The sequence below is a fragment of the Rhinolophus hipposideros genome (genome assembly GCF_964194185.1).
Source record: "Rhinolophus hipposideros genome assembly, chromosome: 13".
In the NCBI taxonomy this organism is placed as follows: Eukaryota; Metazoa; Chordata; class Mammalia; order Chiroptera; family Rhinolophidae; genus Rhinolophus; species Rhinolophus hipposideros.
The window spans coordinates 75,735,287-75,754,857 of NC_138059.1; the positions used below are offsets into that span (position 1 = coordinate 75,735,287).

Below are 19,571 nucleotides of genomic sequence, written 5' to 3' on the forward strand. Positions count from 1 at the left end.
ATAAGCCAATTGCTGAAACATGACTGCATTTACTTGGTAACAAATGACACGATGGCACCATCGTCATGTAAATGAAACAGAACAAACCCTGTGTAGTCACATTCCAACCTCTTTTCAGATATTTTTTATTTTCCTACCATTTTCTGTTCCATAATTCTACTGAATCTTGTCTTTTTCCCCAGTTGAGGCAGGTCACTTAGAGATGGGCTAATCCAGTCATTTCTGCAGCACTTTTATTCAGCTTCTGGTGGGTGGGTGGGTCTCTTCTCCCCTGTCTCACCTTTTCGAAGATGAAGCTGAGATTGATGGGTACTTGGGGGGAAAACGATTTCTAGTTATCTTTCCCTGCCATGCTTCTAATGGCATGTGTTTTGTCGTCCTTAGAACTACCAAGAGGCCTCCAATTTGGAACAATTTGTAACTCGATTTTTACTGAAGGAGACCTTGAATCAGCTGCAGTCTCTCCAGAATTCTCTGGAATGTGCCATGGAAACTACTGAGGAGCAAACCCGTCAAGAAAGGCAAGTTAAATGTTTTCACATTATGTCTCTTTAGTGAACTGTGTTTACAGAAAACCAGATGAGGGGCATTGTACTGACACTTGTGAAAACTAAAACTGAGAATTAACATATTCAAACAGGACAGCAGGGGCCGCCACGGGGTGCTTGTGTCTGCCTCTAAAGAGACCGTTCTCCTTCTCCTCTTACTGCTCCTCATATCTTCAACACATTTTAATGGAGAATGTCATAGACGAGGAAGACTTTAAAAGGCTCTGTGATGATATGAAGACACATTTCACATAATCCCAGTCCTTAGGGTGCTGACATCTGTTCCATAAATAAGATGTGAACTCTGAACCTGAGATGCAGGGTACACAGTGAGCGGTACCATAGGCAAGGTAAAGCAAACCACCATGGGATTGCACAAGGTAAAAGATTAAATACGGATAGAGGGATGAAAGACAACTTCACGGCGTTTCCTGATGACGTTTGAGCTCATCTTGGCAATGGGGATAATTTCAAAATGCAGAAATGATGGGAACGAGCCTTACAGGCAAAGTGAACGTGGATCTAAAGGGGAACCTGAGAATTCGGTTACCATGATTATGGAAATAGGGAAAAGAGAATGATGGGAAAGGATATCACACTCCAGTGCCAGCAATAATATCACTGAGAAGATAAGTAGTGATATTTTAACAGTTATGTAAATAAAAGCACTAATGCTAAAGAGAAAGCTGAGTTAGAAATGTGTAGAGGAGATACCAAAATAATTCCTGCCAACAGTTGGTGCTTTCTTGAGTTGTCATCGTTTAGAGAAGAGCTTGGCAAAACTCTCAGTTATGCAACATATTTTTGCAAGTGTTACTTTAAACCTGTGGATATGACTTATCTAACTTTTGCATTTTAAATTAGGGAGAAACACAGTTTTTTGAACAGGTTAATAATAGGCTGTTCTGTAAGGTTGATTTTTCTAAACAAATTAATGCATACGTAATTATTAGGACATCTCAGAAAAACAGTGGAATTTTCAGCCGTGTGTTGACAGTGTTGTGAATGAGTGAGCACCACCAAAATTGGACCAAAAAAGCCTGTAATCTCAGCTCTCAGAGCTCACGCAGCTGATGAAGGTGCGCGCACTCCTTGCCGGTCCTGTACCATTGCAACTTCCTGTTTTCATTGCACTGGGTGATTCCATATCAAATGGCAAAGTAGAACAATTAGCTCTAGAAAAGCAACAACCCAGCTCCTTGGGTTTGAGCAAGGATAAGTGAACATCATAAAGCCCAGTGAAATAGATTTCACGTTCCTACTGAAAAAACGAGGCCTAATGTCTTTTGTTTAGATTTTTTGGACGTAAAATGGATTCTTCTTTTTTATAATCAGTCATTTGCCAGCTGAAAGGAGGCTGAGGCAGCGCTCAGCTCCCCGTGCTCGCCTGCCCTTTGGGTTGTTCTGTAGCCACCCCCAGCACACAGGCTCTCTGTCAGGCTGCAGCCTGGCCTTGAACTTTGACCGCCACCAACAGCTGCACAGCAGCTATATTTACTGAGAAGAAGCATGATGATAGAATTTAAGAAAAGTGGAAGACACTAGAGAAGAAACGAACCTGTATGTCTGGGTGTCTAGCTCACAACCTGGAAGAGTGGGAAGTCCTACAGGTCGTCTGTCACTTTGGGTAGTGCTGCTGTGTAGGATTTGCTGAAGGCACCCAGGGAGGCCCACATCCCACTGCAAATGATTCTGCTCCTGGGAAGTTTCTGGGGGAAGAATACACAAAGAAGGAAATAGAAAAGGAGCTTCACTACAGGTGTGTGTCGGTGTGGTGTCTCTGGAGACTCTGACACTGAATCAGGCCCAGGCCTGGAGGGTCTTGTTTCCCCCAAGGCTCTGTCTTCCTCCCAGCTGACCACCAGGCCAGTGAGGGGAGTACCGGCGCCTCCCCAGTGTGGAAAAGACAGGGAGCCGGCTGCTGCTGCCCATGTCGCAAACAAGAGACCAGTGAGAAGCCTCCTGGGGAGACAAGACTTGAACCGACCTGCAGGGTGGTTTAACGGCAGCTGATGTGCTTGCTTCCTGCAGGGGTGGGTGCCCTCGCCGGCTCTCAGCACCTGCCCATAACACCCTCAGCACCCGCCCTCACCCACTCAGAGCACCCACAGCACCCAGCCACAGCACCCGCCCTCACCCGCCCGCAGCGCCCGCCCTCACCTGCCCACAGCACCTGGCTGACTCCCTGGCTGGCTTGCTCACTGGTTGAGCAGCACTTTCTCTGGAAGCCTTCGCTCAGAACAGAGCTTTGCAGCCCACTCCAGCACGGTCCACTCCCTCGTCCCCTTACTCGGAGCTGCGTAGCCCCTGTCCCTTACCTGCTTATTTCCCACATTAGACTTTTGAGTCTCTAGACGGCAGGGGATGGCCTTGTCTCCCTGCCTGGCACAGCTGCATGTGAAAGCTATGAAACGTACTGAATGAAAGGAAACCAAGGTAACGTGCACCGGAGGGGCAGTGAAAAGGCCCCGGGGCAGTGAGGAGACCTGCCTACCTGGCATCTGGGCTTAAGAAGGGTCTTACAAGCTACACACATGCGTTTACACGTAAAACTAGCAGAGATTGTCATTGGTGGTTTTAAAGAGAGGAGAAATCAAATGAAAGAGAGGTTTAAGGGACCTCAGTCTCACAGTGGTGCATGGTGAAGGTTTGGGGAAGAGGAGAGGTCAGCTCAGCGCACCCAGATGTCACACAGGAAGGAGCCGCCGTCCGCCACACCTGGGCTGTGACCATGTGCTTGCCTGCAGTGTCATTGTGACTTTGGGGGTTACCGTGTGTGAAACATAAGGATGTGAGGACTCTGTGGAATGTGACAGCTCTGGGAAGTCCTCTGTCCCACCGTCAGCCCCGGTCGGGGGTCACACAGCGTCGTGCACCCTGCAGGACCTCTGTCTGTTCCTGTGAAAGTGGCATTTTCACGTCAGAGGGACGTGTGCAGCTGGAATGCCAGAGGGCTGAGGTTTTCAGGTGGCATTCTGCAACTCTGCAAGCTGGCTAAACTGAGCCACTTTCACTCCTTTCCTTTGAAGAACCTGATAGCAGGTGACAAGAATACCCTTACGTTATACTGAGGTGTCCCTCTGGATGACCCTGTTCTCTTACATAAACCTTCATAAGCTGGATTCCCGAGAACACGGCTAGAATTCTATGTGAATTCCTTCTTTATAATGGAATCTGCAAACGGTTCTGTTTCCCAAAGTGCTTTATCCAGAGAGATGGCTCATTCGTTCCTTCTGGGCTTGGGTGTTATTTTCTCCTTTTGATGGCTATCCCTTTTAGAAGTAGGGAAAGGCTTTAATTTCACTTCCGGCTGATCATAAAATTCACAGTTTACGTTCCCTTAGCTTGAACATCTAGTCACCTACTCCTGCAACCCCACAAGCTGCCAGAAAATCGACTTTTTTTATGCCAGAGGCAAATCTAGGAAGATCTAGTTAAACATTAGAGAGTAAATATATATGATTTCTTTTGCTCCCTCCCTAAAGCCTTCAAAAAATGGCATTAAAAGTGCCTGGAAAGAAAGTCCTAACCACACAAGGCTAAAAAGGATGAAAGGAGAGGCAAAGGGATGGGTGAATCTGGTGGTGGCAGGTGAGAGGGGCTGGGAGAGCAGCCCCACTGGAGGGGCGGGCGGCGGGGGTGGGGGCGGTGCCTCCTGGAGAAAGTGAACGGATGTACCCTGGCTCATCTGGGGTTCGGGGCACAACACTAAGAAGGAGGCGTCAAGGGAGATTTGGGACCCCCTCAGAATGCTCTGCTCCCAGAGCACTGACACCGGCCTCAGCCTCCCATCGGGGACACTTCTCGGGCCATCTCTTGGTCCAGGCGTTGGTGTCCCCTGGTGAACAGCCCAGCTAGGCCCCCCGCAGAGCAGCTGCAGGCTGGAGCCCTCACCACACACAGATTCCAGTCGTCCTTGTTGCTCCTTCCTCTGCAATAGGCAGGGTCAAGCAGGACAACACAGCTACATAAAGGGACTGAGCAGAAACAGCGCTCATAGCATAAACTGCCAGGGGAGAATCGTCAGTGTCCCGAGGAAGCGAGGAGAGTCTGCGTTCAGGAACTAAGGAGAGGATGCTGGTTTTTTAAAAAGAATATTCAAAGCACACAAAGGAGCTCTTAGAAATTGTGATTGCGGAAATTAAAACCTCTGTGGAAGATTGGGATGTAGTGTGATGCTGTTTCCACAAAGAGATGAAAAGTAGGAAAAACAAACAAAACTATCGGGTAAGTCCAAGAGGCCTGATATTTGACACGCAGTAATTCCAGGAAAAGAACCAAAGTGAAAAATGGTTAGAGAGTTCAGTCAGAGCAGGGAGTGGGAATAACAGAAGCCTGACCCCAGGGCATGTGGCAGGCTGTAATTCTCGGGTTTTTCAGCTCACTTCCCTGGGAAGCTGGACTTGGGGGACTGAGCCCCGACCCTGGGCTGACCACTGTGTCTGTTGATAGGCGAGGCCCAGCCAAGCCAGAGGTCCTGTCTATCCAGTGGCCTGGGAAACGGTCAGGTCGCCGAGTCCACAGACACAACAGCTTCTCCCCCAACAGCCCTCAGTTTCCTGGTCCAGGTAATGAATGCAGCTTTGTGATTTCTCTTCTGAATAGTCAACTCCGTGTGTGTTTTCACAGTGACTTATTTTTAAACCTGCAGCCAGGGCGGTAGGAAGGGTGTGTGTTCCTGATGCACGTGAGTGTCTGAAGCCAAAGCAGCCAACAGGCTTGGGTGTTAAGAACTGGGTGATGGTTCTCACCATCGTCCTGTCAGACCCCTGGCGGTGCCACCGGGTGGGACAGAGACAGGGAGGGCTGGGGCGCGGCCCCCTCTCTGCAAAGGAGCTGTGCTTTCATCTTAGCCTACTACGCACTGGACGCCAAGCCCGCTGGGCACACCCTGAACCCACATAGGAAGGGCTCTTGTTTTCCTTCACGGTGGGACTGAAATCAGCTGTTAGTTCTGAAAGTTTATTGGAAGAAAACCGCAGTAATAATCATTAGGTTATTGCATTTTAACCACGTCATTTATAATAATTACTTTCGAATCAATTGGAAATATGCAAACTCAGGTTGGTAAATATCAGACTAATTGTTATAAATTGTGTGTGTATGTGTGTGTATGTCTGTGCACATATCACTTGAACATGTGGTTTTAACACAAATGAATCTTTAAATACCTAACATTTCAGAAAATCAAAGTGCTAACTAAAGCCTATATTACACAGACTCTACTGGAAATATTTCAAAGAACACTGTCTTATTTTATAGGGTAGATGTTAGTGCCTCCATTTCCCCAGAAAGTGAAGTGATCATAGGTCATTTTTACTACAGAACAAACAAACCTGAGGTCAGTGCTGATGGCTGCAGCACTTGGTTTTCATCCCAGGGCCTCTGGCCACGTGGGGTGCGGGCGCTGTCAGCCCGACACGGCTCCGGGCTGTAGCTTGGCTTCAGTGCCATTCTGCTGGGGTCGGTGGCCACTTGGGGCAGCTTGTCCTCCTCGGGGTGTCAGAGTCACACCGCTCACTTAAAAGTGCGGTGTGCATTTTATCTGCAAGCCCAGTAACGGGGGTGGCGAGTGGACCCCATCATGGGTGGAGGTGCTGCCCTCAGGGCGAGGCTGGAAACAGAGAACTACAGCAGGGAGACGAGGAAATGACAGTACTGTGCTCCGGCGTCACAGCATAGATTGGCCTTTCCACTTGAACCATTCAGAAACTGATGTTAAGCCCTGCTGTGCTCGCCACCTTCAGTTCTTCAAGGAACCACCGATGGCCATGAGCCGCCCATAGCACCACATGGCCACGTGCTACCTGATTTGGGATGGAAGCCGCTGTGGGTACACCAGCGACATTTCCTGTTCCCAGCACCCTCAGCGGGCTCTTTGCAGGCGCATGCCTGCCACATGCTCCGTCTTCCTCCTGCGTCCTGAGGCACTGGCTGAGCTCTGAGGGGCATTTCACCCCAGAAGCCGATTCTGACGGGAGTGCTACGTCTTTGGAAGTGAGGTCTTATCTTCCTAACAGTCAAAGCTAAACAAGGCTTTCTAGTCTTCAGTTAAGTCACATCCTCCTATCAAGAAATGGTAATGTATCACTTCAGCAAAGCCAGCTGTGCCGAGGGCGCCTGGGGACGCCAGAGTGTCTGTGCAGGGCTCATAAGGTGACAGTGACAGCAGCGGAGCTGGGCGGTGTTTACCTTGTTGGCGCCCGGCACACTGTCCCTGCAGGTGAGCTGTGCCTGTGAGCACGCACGTCTGTTCTCACAGTCACTCTGGGGCTGGGGATCCTGCACGTAATTACACTGAGGCCACAGGAGTCAAGTCATGTCACCAGCACCGGTGGCCCCAGTGTCCGCACTCACTGCCGTGTCCTGACCGCATTGTCCGTGTGAATGCGGATTAGTCCGGAGGCAAGTGGCCGCCTGCTGCCCTGCCTTCTGTCTGGTTGTAGCCATTTAGGCCACGACTCCTGACACTGCTCCACTAGTGAGATTAGAATCAGGGATCCATGCTTTCCTTTCTCCAAAACAAAAATGACGCAGCCACGAGGACAGAACGGCTCAGCAGGAGCTGTTCATTAGCCTATGAAAGGTCAGGGCAGGCCACAACCTAATACACAGGCCTGTGAAAATGAGCCTGGGGGCTCGGACCCTACGCAGCAGAGAGCAGTAACAGGGCGCTCGTGAACTGGCCTCAGGCTGTAGGCCATCAGTGACCCGCGCTCCTCCAGGGCGGCGAAAGGAAAGCCGAGGCGCACGCCTCCCCTCTGCCCACACTGTAACACATTCCCCCTGTATTTCCCTTAAGGCTTATCAGAGGAGGGTAACCAGTGGATGGCCCAGATCAACAGGCTGCAGAAACTAATCGATAGACTGGAAAGGAAGGTGGGTGCTTCCGCTTCTTTCTTCTCCCCTCGCTTTACAGGGGATTGTGATTCTCGTCCCCACCCCAGAGAGCACCCATGGCTGCCCAGGTCTGGGTCCCAGCCAGGATCCCGGTGATGCTGGGAATGGCTGCTTGGGAGTTATTTGGGGTTTTGTGAAAGCAAATGCAGACGCTGCTGTAAGTTCGCCTTCCCCACCCCACTCCTGTTACCTGGAGAGAGGCTGTGGTGGTGACCGTGAACTCAGTCTGCTGCACCGTCTGCCTCAGACTGTGGGACTAGGCCGCGTGTGCTGCGTGGATGCAAATGGCTGACTGCTGCGGAGTGGCTGTGTGACATCCTAAGAGAGGAGACTGCATCCTGGGCTTCTGGAAATTAGCGAATGAAGTGATGACTTTCAGCATTAAAACCAGTTAGGATGTGACGAAGACTTCCTTAGAACGTGCGTCATGTGCCTAATTACGGTGTTTTCCTGCCCGATTCGATGAGTCCCCGGCAGCCCTGACGTGGTAGTGACTCCCCTCGGACAGCTGGCTGGAGAGGCAGCCTCTGTCACCATTCGGAGCCTGAGTTTCTTGCGCTGCCCGGCCCCATGTCAGGGCCTTAGGTCTGAGACAGGTACCGACTGTGCAGAATCCAGCCACCGGCAGAGCTCTCCGCCAGCACAACGAGCCAGGCTTTCTGAGTGTGGTGGTTGGTGCAGAACCCGGCCCAGCGTCAGTGCCCTGGGAACGGGGCAGCCCTCGCAGCCAACAGCCTCCTCACCCTGGCGTTTTCTTTTCCCGCCCTCCCCTCTCTGTTTTCACAAATCTTGTGTCCACTTGTTGTTCTCTTTCCACGGCATTGGTAAACCTTAGTAATGACGGACTGAACACACCTGAAATTGCTTCTCACAGTTGATCCAATGGGTGAAAGTCTCTATTGGAACAACTCATTTTTTAAAAATCTGAATTCTTTCATCGCCTTTCAGATAATGTGGTTCTCTTCGTTCAATAGTAGCCATAAAGAAGCTGCCATTCAAATATATGCTGTTTCTCGTAATTAACTAATTTCTGGTCTCTCCCTGCCCCCCGATTTCTTCCTCTAACTGAAGGATCTTAAACTTGAACCTCTGGAAGAAGAAGTTACTGAAGGGAACACTAAATCTGTAAGTACTTTTTCTGGGTCAGAATTTTAGAAATATATACTTTGAAAATATGATTTAATTCCTTCAAAATTAGTTACTATCTCAGTGAAAATTTGAAAAAGTGTAAGGAATCCTTGGGCATATTTCACTTTGTATGGCTAAGAAGTATTTTCTACATGGTGACTTGTGGAAACCCAATGCCTTCCCCACAGGGTTTTGTGACGCTCCTGCTGGGTGTTATGTGCAGAATGAAAATCTTACACGTGTGAGCTATTGAGTGAGCTCATGGGCACAAGTGGCATACGAGGGCAGGTTCAGACTGCAATTCAGTCATGTTTTATGCTCCCTGCCATCTCTTAGCCAGGGCCAGGGCCAGGCCCAGCAAGTTTTAAAAGATCTGTCACCCACAAGCGTTGCGGATTCAATAGCATTAAGAGTAGTTAAAAAATAGCACTGGGCAAGCTGGTCGGCATTCAATGTTACTTAAAAGCAGGGAAGGCTATTCCTTAACCGTTTTCAATCCTGTGTAAAGGTGAAGTAATCATGTCTTTGGGAACACACAGATAGTAATAATAATAGTCTGAACTGGTTTGTTTTTGCAGAAATACCACTAAGATAGTTGTTATTAAAAGTTGTGTATTTTCCTTGTGGTTGTGCCTACATTACTGCCCACTCACTCCATAATCTGTATTCAGAATGACCAAAACAGTTTCCACTGTTCCTTCACAGCTAGCATTCATAATTGTATGCCACTGTGTGTTGAATGACTTCTCCTGGTGAGCAAAAGCAGTTTGAGAATTCATGCACTAGAGAAGTGTTTCCTTTCCCATATCAGAAAGAGAAGAACAAACCTGTTTTACACACTTCTTGTCTAAAAGCTAATCTTTCCTAAGCCTTCACTGCATGCCAGGTGTTGTGCCAAACGCCCATATAACTCATTTCATCCTCATAGTAGCCTTGTGAGGTGGTGCTGCTATGGGCCCATTTTACAGATAAAGAGATTGGGGTGTAGAGATGTGGATATGCCCCAGCTGAGCCCCAGCAGTGAGGGCTCCTCACATCGTAACAGTCCCCCTCGGCGTGCGGTGCCCTGCCAGGCAGTGAGGGACACTTGCTGTCTGCCGTGAGCTGGCGAGCTCACAGATGACTGTGTTTTGTGAGATTCCGCAGCCCTGGGGCAGAGCAGGGATTGGGTAGGCTGGTAAGCACACAGCCAGTCTTGGACTCCAGCAGCTGCCATGTCTAGTTGTCTGGGACACGAGCCGTTGTGTAACGATGAGTATAAGATATGGTTTCTTTTTTTAAGTTCATTTTTTTTTCTCAGCTCGGTGTAAGAGAAGTAACATTATCTATCATGGTCAAGATCTTTACATACACGATTCCATTGAATCCTCCCCCAAACTCTGTGATATCATTCCCTCTACTCCAATGTCGCATATCAGAAGACATAAGATGACCAAGATTATGTTATTAACTTCTTCTGTCCACAGAGCTGGTACAATTGAACCAGTTATTTTAAATCAAGACCCCTTAACTTAAAGGAGAAAGAAGAAAGGAAAGAGGACAGATGGTGGAGACAGATAAGAGAACCCCCAGATACACACAGGCCCTAGAGTTTTCCAGACCACCTCAAATCCTTTGCTGGAATGACTAATATATAAATAGAATTATTAAAGGAATTCTAAGGACAGGCAATGGCTGAAAGCGAAAACACAAATAATTGATCAGTAACTGCATGCCAGGCTCTGAGGGAGAATATACAGTGGTGAATATTACGGCTGGGGGACGACTAGAAGGAAATGGAGGCAGTGAAAAGGGGTCTACAATAAGGTGTGACAAGGGACCGCCACCTGCTTTAGGGGCCCAGGAAAGGCTGCCAACCATACAGTCCTAGATAAATGGACATCAGGTATCATCCCGGATCTGGCCGTGGACCTGGACATGGGTGGTTTTGGTGTACAAAACTGGCGTGGCGGGACAGTGGGTTCCGTCAGCCGGCCGGGCGCTCGTGGTTCCCGCACAGGGGTTCCCGCACAGGCGGCCCGGCCCGCACCGTCCCCGACACGGGCCCCCCACGCGGGCTCCGTGCTGCGCGCTGTGTGCGGGGCGGCAGGCGGGGCGGCCCGGGGCCCAGAATGCAGCACGTGCCGTTCACCCGGGAGCCTGTGCGGCCCGCGCGGGGCGGGGGGGGGCGGGGGGGGTCCCTAACGCCGCGCCGCCCCCACAGCACATCCTGCTGGTGCAGCGCCGGATGTCGGTGGTGGCCGAGGACGCGGCGGCCTTCCAGGGGGCGCTGAAACGCTACGCGGACGGCGCGGCCGCCCAGCGCGGCTGCTTGCGGTGAGTGCCCCGCGCCGGGTCTGCGGGCGGTCGGGGCGCGGGCGGGTCGGGGCGGGGCGCGGGCGGGGCGGGGCGCGGGGCGGGGCGCGGGGCGGGGCGCGGGCGGGGCGGGGCGCGGGCGGGCGGGGCGCGGGCGGTCGGGGCGGGGGCGGGGCGCGGGTCGGGGCGCGGGGCGGGGCGCGGGCGGGGCGGGGCGCGGGGCGGTCGGGGCGGGGGCGGGGCGCGGGTCGGGGCGCGGGCGGGGCGGGGCGGGGCGCGGGGCGGGCGGGGCGCGGGCGGGGCGCGGGGCGGGGCGCGGGCGGGGCGGGGCGCGGGCGGGCGGGGCGCGGGCGGTCGGGGCGGGGCGCGGGCGGGGCGGGGCGCGGGCGGTCGGGGCGGGGCGCGGGCGGGGCGCGGGCGGGGCGGGGCGGGCGCGGGCGGGGCGCGGGCGGTCGGGGCGGGGCGCGGGCGGTCGGGGCGGGGCGCGGGCGGGGCGCGGGCGGGCGGGGCGCGGGCGGGCGGGGCGCGGGCGGGCGGGGCGCGGGCGGGGCGGGGCGCGGGCGGGCGGGGCGCGGGCGGGGCGGGGCGCGGGGCGGGGCGGGGCGCGGGGCGGGGCGTGGGCGGGCGGGGCGCGGGGCGGGGCGGGGCGCGGGCGGGGCGGGGCGCGGGGCGGGGCGCGGGGCGGGGCGCGGGCGGGGCGGGGCGCGGGCGGGCGGGGCGCGGGCGGTCGGGGCGGGGGCGGTCGGGGCGGGGGCGGGGCGCGGGTCGGGGCGCGGGGCGGGGCGCGGGCGGGGCGGGGCGCGGGGCGGTCGGGGCGGGGGCGGGGCGCGGGTCGGGGCGCGGGCGGGGCGGGGCGGGGCGCGGGGCGGTCGGGGCGGGGGCGGGGCGCGGGCGGGGCGCGGGGCGGGGCGCGGGCGGGGCGGGGCGCGGGCGGTCGGGGCGCGGGCGGGGCGCGGGCGGTCGGGGCGGGGCGCGGGCGGGGCGGGGCGCGGGCGGTCGGGGCGGGGCGCGGGCGGGGCGCGGGCGGGGCGGGGCGCGGGCGGGTGGGGCGCGGGCGGGCGGGGCGCGGGCGGTCGGGGCGGGGGCGGTCGGGGCGGGGGCGGGGCGCGGGTCGGGGCGCGGGGCGGGGCGCGGGCGGGGCGGGGCGCGGGGCGGTCGGGGCGGGGGCGGGGCGCGGGTCGGGGCGCGGGCGGGGCGGGGCGGGGCGCGGGGCGGTCGGGGCGGGGGCGGGGCGCGGGCGGGGCGCGGGGCGGGGCGCGGGCGGGGCGGGGCGCGGGCGGTCGGGGCGCGGGCGGGCGGGGCGGGGCGCGGGCGGGGCGGGGCGCGGGCGGTCGGGGCGGGGCGCGGGCGGGGCGCGGGCGGGGCGGGGCGGGCGCGGGCGGGGCGCGGGCGGTCGGGGCGGGGCGCGGGCGGTCGGGGCGGGGCGCGGGCGGTCGGGGCGGGGCGCGGGCGGGGCGCGGGCGGGCGGGGCGCGGGCGGGCGGGGCGGGGCGCGGGCGGTCGGGGCGGGGCGCGGGCGGTCGGGGCGGGGCGCGGGGCGGTCGGGGCGCGGGCGGTCGGGGCACGGGCGGGGCGCGGGGCGGGGCGCGGGCGGGGCGGGGCGCGTCGCCGTCGGGGCGCCGAGGCCGGTGACAGGCAGGGGGCGCCCGTCTCGGCGGCAGCTTCCCGCAGGCCGAGCGCCCCGTGCGGCCCGCGGGCCGTCGCCCACCCAACGCCTGGCGGGGCAGCTGGACCCCAGCCCCGGCTCGCGTGCCCGCAGGCCCCGGGGCGGAAGCGAGGAAGCCGCTGTCTGACGTCCGGATCGCAGGCGGGTCGCGGCCCCCGCCCACGGGACGCGCTGCGCTGACCTTCAGGGCCCGGCCAAGGGCGCCGCCGCGAGAACGCACCGTCCGCTTTGGCGCGTCCAGTCTCCAGGGACGGAGTCAGGCGGTCGCTCGCTTAGCAAAGGGCACGAAGCTTCACTGCCTTAGAGGGTCACAAATATTGCTTGACTGTGTAGGGAAGATGATGTGAAGCTGCTGGGAGCAGAGTAGAGGGATCACAGCAGGATGTGGCCCGCTGTCCTCTGGCAACGCGAGCAACCTCTGCTGTGACGTGCGGAGAACAAAATCCTTTCCCTGCCACGTAACCCGGGACTCGGGGCCTCCTGTGCCCGGCGGGTTGGTTGCACAGCTCCTCACCCGTTTCTTCCTGCCCATTCTCCAGCGAATGTCTTGCTTTCACAGGAATCATCAGAGCAGATTTTGTCCCATGGAATAAGCATCAGTCAGTCCCCACAATGGAGAGTATGCGGAGCGCACACTAGCTGCTGGCCGGGCCATTCAGTTGTGCCAGCCTCTCAAGCCGTCACCGTCACCGGGCTCCTTGGCGGGCTGAGGGAGTCAAGCTCTGAGCCGTCCGCTTTCAGTCTCCTCGTCTGCGTTTGGCCCAGACTCCCTGTGGTTAGACAGGAAATGCTGCTATAAAATGAAGTAGAAATTAAGGATTTACTAGGCAACTCACTTTGTGTCCATTTTCTCATTTGATCGTCACTGCAGGCTCCCGAGCTGTGTATCACAGCGGGGCTAGGCTCCAATGGGATCAGTGGATTCAACAACATGCCCAAAACCCACGTGTGAGCCTTCCTACTAAGCCTTTGGCCACCCTCGAATTAGTTTCCTGGACTTTTCTGTGGTTAACCAGGGATAGAATGGGCAAGATCCCTACTGTCCCAATTACAAGGTCATGCTTTTTAATCTTGGGTCACTGAATTAGAGAGGCTTTGGCCCTCTACGTAGTTGACTGGGAGACTCGGAGGTTTGGGGACTGACAGAGCCCCCGTCATACAATTCAGTCCATTGAGTTTAGGCATTTTTTTGGTTTGTATGGTAGGAAAATATTTTTGACACTTTTTGAAATTTTGATTTTTCAATTACAGTTGACATGCAGTATTATTAGTTTCAGGGGTGCAGCATAGTGGTTAGACGTTTCTGTAATTTACAGTGATACCCCTAACTAGTCTAGCCTCCTGGCACCATGCAGAGTGATTACAATATTCCTATATTCCCTGTGCTGTATTTTATGCCCCCCCCTTCCCAGTGACTTTTGTAACCACCAATTTGTATTTCTTAATGCCTTCACCTTTTTCACAGGGCTCCCCAACCCCCCTGCTGCCCATCAACCATCAGTTTGTTCTCTGTGAGTCAGTTTGTTCTCTTGTTTTTTAGATTACACACACATGAAATCATGTTATTTTTTTCTCTCTTAGTTCACTGAGCATAATACCCTGTATTATCCATGTTGTCACAAATGGTGATTTCATTCTTATGGCTGAGTAATATTCTGTTGTATTTATGTACCACCTCTTTATCCAGTCATCTACTGATGGGTTTCTTCCATATCTTTCTGAATAAATGAAATGTTGCAAAAGTTATATTTGTGATGTCTGTAATATACTGAGAAAGTCTCATGATGCCAAACCAGAAAACTAGAAAGTTGTTACGTCAAACAGACATATTGAAGTTAGACTCCTGACAAAAGTCTTCAATTTTCTGGCAGGCACCATAGGTGTTTCCTTTACCAGTGGATAAGATCATTTCATACCACCAAGAGATACGATTAGAAATAATGGTTTGCTCCTTGACTTTAAAGTGGCTTTAAAGTAGCTTGACTTTCCTGTGGCTAATTTTGCCTTTTTGTTTGCATTTCAGTATTTCTATACAGAAACTTTCAAATGAACCTCGCTACATGATATATGAGTTCTGGGAGGACAGTAGTGCGTGGAATAGGTAAGTGATTAGCAGGCTGTCTTTAATTTATTCATTCTATTTATTTTGTTTTGCCAGGGAGCTGGCCACATACATGATGAATTCCAGGACTTGTAGGAAATGCTCCATGCCCTCTATCTACCTCGCCTTAAAACTTGGCCCATTTGCTTCTTTTCAAAATCCCACTCTTTTAGGAATTTACTTCCTGGGTTAGAAACCACTTTCCTCTTGGAACACAAATGCTCTTGGTAATGGTCCCGCTTTAAGTAGTAACATTTTACTGATGCTTTCAGGTAAAAAATTTTATATATGGGCCATAGTTGTCTAAAGCATGGGAGAGAGGTGAGGGACATGGGATGCAGAAAAGGACAAGAAAAAAAATTTTTACTTCCTAATTTTTCTTAAGCTCTGTAAATTTTACAACAAAATTATGTATATAGTGGTTAAGGTCATAGCAGCCTCACTTTTCTAAATGTCTTTAAGCACTGCAAATAAAGGGGAAATATAAGACATTGGAAAAGATTAAAAATAGATCAACATCTCTTGGTAATCAAATCATCACACTGTACACTTCGTATATAATCATTTGTCAATTACTCAGTCAAGTTAAGGCAACTTCTTTAAAATAATTGCTAATAAGTAACAAATATATAATTAGAAAAATGTGATGAAAGAAATTTGCAGATTATACAGTTCTAGTTGGTTTTAAATGGCACAGAGAATACAGCTCTCCTAATTTCACATTTAGGGTGCAAAGCACAGTAATGGAAGTAGTGGAATACCTGAGAACTTAGTTGATACATGTTTCACCTAGAAGTTTCGTTTTTGTGGCTATCTGAAGGCATTTTATGTTATCATGCCTAATGACACCAATACAACTTCAGGCACTTCAAAGAGGCTTAAAGTAACTGATTTAAGTCTATGCTCCCAGCCTACTCTTTCAGAGGATGTTTCTTTTTGTTCACCAAGGACGGAAAAATCTATAATCCCTCTTCATAGCTATCCTAGGTTTTAAACATCCTTAGAGCCAAGAGAATCCTTCCTTCTGTTTAAACTTCTTGCTGCCATTCAAGTCAATCTCCTTTTTGTTTCACTTCTGTAGAGATTTAACGGTCTCCTGTTTTTAAGTCTTTTTTTTTAAATTTCTGATGACAACTGTTAAATTACTCGTCTTTTTTTGTTCGTTTGTTTGTAAGTAACTCTAAAAAGAAGTCTGTATTCAGGCACTTAATCCAAATCATCCAAAATCTTGTCATCTTCACTGAAGAACTCTGCTGCTCTCTACTTAGGAAGATTGTTAATAAAAATTCACAGCCTTAACCTATAATTTACATAGCCACCTTCAGACGAATTACAGCAAGACCTTCCAAAGAAGTAACGTGGACTTCTTGGAAACTCCAGAACTCATCTCTACTATGCTAGTTCCTGGTAACTATCCTGGGTCCACGGTGCTTCTGTGAGCTTTTGATAGTCTGGCACTTTTTCAAAGAGAGAGAGGGGGGAGGAAATGGAATCTGTATTTATTTATTCTATTGCCTTTAGTCCTTAGTCCACCCTATTTGTATTTCTGGCTTTATTAAACCTATTATTAGTCTGTTGTTGGTCACCTTCAAAATGTTACCTTGAAGTACATGTTAAATCATGGTATTTGTTTACCACATTATAATGTAGTGTTTGGAATAAGATTAGAAATAAGTGACCCACATACTGGAAATTATTAGATTTATGTTAGAAATACTTTTTTATTATAATAGTTGTTAAAATATTACTTGTAATGGGGGAAAAGGAGAAAGAGGAATAACAAATGAAATTGTGTGAGACGTACGGCATAACAAAAGCTTAATATAACTGAGGACCAAACTCATTTGTTCACTTCTCCATCCATGCAGTTACTGGTTCAACATCTAATTACTGAGTGGTAATCTGTGCTCGGCAGGGCTCCTGAGGGGGTAGCCCTTTGCACTAGCAGTGACTGCACTCCAATTTTGAAGAAGCACTGTGCATGTTACCAAGTGAAATGCAGTCCCTACCCATGAAAGGCTGGCTGTGCAGTGGGAGATACGGATGTCTACAGAAAAGAACCCAGCTCAGGGCATACAGTAGTAGTTACCATCCGAGTCCTGTTTTACGTGGATTTAGAACAGTGACTGCTTCTGTAACGGTGCATGAGGAGGAGTTGACCCTTGAGCTGGACCTTAAAAAATGAGATTTGGACAAATAAGATCCTGTTGTCAGCAAGAGTATTATTTAAACAGCTTTGAAAACAAATTTTAATCCTTTTCATTTGTTTCTCAAAGCATGTCACTGCCATAGGTTTGTCTTTGGGATAATTATATTCACTGGGGAAAACATTTACAAGTTTACAATATTGATAGGCTAAAATATATTTTTTTAAAACACACGCACTTGCTTATACTTAATCTTTCTGAAATCGGTATATAAGGGAGTATTTCCAAACTACCACTCACTACTTGGTAGCTTAAAACAATAACATGATTTTATCTACACGGCATTTGTAATCTCATTACCAAGACAAATTCTACTCATATGTGACAGAAAATTTCTCAGTTAGGCTATGACCAAGTGCCAAAAGGTATGGGATAAACCACAGTTGCACAGGAAGAGTCCATCCTGGTTCCCACAGTTAGGAAATAGTGACTGAGAAAGGTGGGTACATATGCAGGCTAAGGTGGGAATGGTCTCTAAGAATGATTTACACCCCTTAGGCAGGTATTTTCCTCCTTTAAACACCTGTTTTTCTCTTTCAGCTTCCTGGTGGACCCTGAACAACAACTAGATGGTCCTAGGCATTTGCTTTATCATTACAAATACAAACCAAACGCTTACTAAGATGTGTTGTACTCTTCTTAAATGTCTTCTGTAACTTTATCTTGTGTGAATTTTTGCTCAATTTTCAAAGTTCACCACCATTCTCAATATTTGCTGTTGTGCTATATTGTAACCCCATACCCTTAGTCATAAAGTTCTAATATGTGAAAAAATGTTCACCTAAAGGAACAAAATTGTGAAAAAGAAATTATGATAAAGAAAAAGTAATTAAGTGGCAATTTTTAGTATGTTACTTCATAGAACAGATTTGTAGATTTGTCAAAAGGTTAAATTGGTGTTTTGTGATTTTTAAGTAACTGATTTTTCTGAGTGAAGTTTATACTTCAGTAATGCCTACTCCATTCCCAACTCATGATCATATGACTATTCACTTTACATTACTTAAAAAGTTAATACATTATCCAATGTGACTGGTGTCCTTATAGGCAGAGAGAACGCATAAGGATTCAGGTGCTCAGAGAAAAGGTCACGTCAGACCACAGTAAGAAGGTGGCCAACTGAAAGCCAAGGACAGAGGCCTCAGGAGAAACCAACCCTGCCAACACCTTGATCTTGGACTCCTAGTCTCTAGAAGTAAGAAAATGTTTACTGTTTCAGCTAAAAACAAAAAACAAAAAAACTATTAATAGGTAACTGTGTCTAAAAACCTTGGCTGTAATCTGTATTGATTATAAAGTGGTTTTCCACAAGTGAACAGTTCAGTGAGAGGGTACCATTTGTTAATGTGTACAATTCCTATCATTTTTCAGTATAATTCCTGGGATGTAAATGAAGAACAGTGGAGTTAGTTTTACTTTGAGAAAATCTGGTTAAAAAAAAAAAATCTGGTTCAAATTTCACGCCATATAATCCAGGTGGCAAAAATTTCTTATGAAAAGTAGACATTTGTATTTAAAGAGTAATTGAAAATTTGTTAAAAACAAAATTTTAACCTGAGTGAACAAAGAAGAAATATAGAATAAGCACAAATTTTAGGGAAGTAATAAAATAGTAGGGAAGGTACGGGACGGAAGTTTCAGCACTGGAATGACTACAATCCCCGTTTCACTAGAAGAACTAAAACTATGTACCTTACATACTTTTCTGTGCAAGCTCAGAAATAGTGTTTAACAGTAAAATCTTTTCTGATGATATATGCTGCTAACAAACATACAGTGCATGTTGAAATTTGTCACGATGTCATTCTCTAGTTCAAATTCCTTTGAAACCACAGATATTGCAGGGCCAAAAATTGTAAGGTAAAGTTTTTTTTTCCCCTTTTTCTTTTTTTCAAGCTAAATTATTTTTTCATAGATCTACTACACATAGGACATAAATTTTTACATAATATATACACACATATGTATGTCAATACGTGTGTGTCTTGGGACATTTCTAAAGATGAGAAACACTATGAGACAATACCTGGCTCAACTTTTAATTTATATACATAGCAAAGAACAACAGACATGTACAATGGCAAGATAAAACAGTTCCAGTTTGCACTCTGATTATGTACAGTAAGAAAGGATCAAAAGACAAACCTAGGGTACGTTTGACCTACAGACTCTTATTAAAAACACTAGTTATAAATGGTTTCAAAAATACAAATTACAGCCAATCAAAACGTTATGGCCAGTCCATTTAAGTATCATATTCAGAAGGTGCGGGATCCAGTCTTTGGGGAGGAGGCAGTGTTACTAAGGGTTCTGCCCTCTTAAGTCACTGCACCATGTGGAAAGGTTCTTCAGATTCCAAATTGGAAAAGGGTCTATCGTATTTTAACTAAAATCAAAAGACCTTGAGAACAGGCAAATAATAAAGCAAACCAATTTAATTATATGGTAATTCTGACCCCAGCTCTTATATAAATTATTCATGTATTCTGTGTGAGAGCATTTCTGCGTGTGTGTGTGTGTATATATATATATGTATATATATATATATACACATATATACATATATACATATATATGTCCAAAAATATATGTATATGTATATATATAATGGAGCCTATAATATAAAGGGAAAATGGGGCAAAAAAACCCACCCCTATATAAATAAATATCTCATTTGAAAGTAACTGATAAATTCATAGTTAATGAAGTTTTTTTCTATTTCAAAAA

General features: G+C 50.0%; 1 protein-coding gene across 3 annotated transcripts in view; it reads left to right on the forward strand.

Annotated features, from left to right (window-relative positions):
• Nucleotides 1–18,277, forward strand: part of NECAB1 (N-terminal EF-hand calcium binding protein 1) — a 71,555-nt gene extending 53,278 nt beyond the window's left edge. The window contains exons 6-13 of one of the 3 annotated variants that reach the window (XM_081069915.1): nucleotides 385–521; nucleotides 5,001–5,116; nucleotides 7,351–7,427; nucleotides 8,520–8,573; nucleotides 10,780–10,892; nucleotides 14,560–14,637; nucleotides 15,953–16,044; nucleotides 17,385–18,277. In XM_081069915.1, the coding sequence (XP_080926041.1) occupies nucleotides 385–521; nucleotides 5,001–5,116; nucleotides 7,351–7,427; nucleotides 8,520–8,573; nucleotides 10,780–10,892; nucleotides 14,560–14,637; nucleotides 15,953–16,044; nucleotides 17,385–17,413 (696 nt within the window). In that variant the 3' untranslated portion in view covers nucleotides 17,414–18,277. Of the gene's footprint in view, nucleotides 1–384; nucleotides 522–5,000; nucleotides 5,117–7,350; nucleotides 7,428–8,519; nucleotides 8,574–10,779; nucleotides 10,893–13,095; nucleotides 14,281–14,559; nucleotides 14,638–15,952; nucleotides 16,073–17,384 lie in introns of those variants that run through there. The other 2 variants (XM_081069917.1, XM_081069916.1) reach the window with 2 other exon arrangements.
• Nucleotides 18,278–19,571: the final 1,294 nt, after the last annotated feature.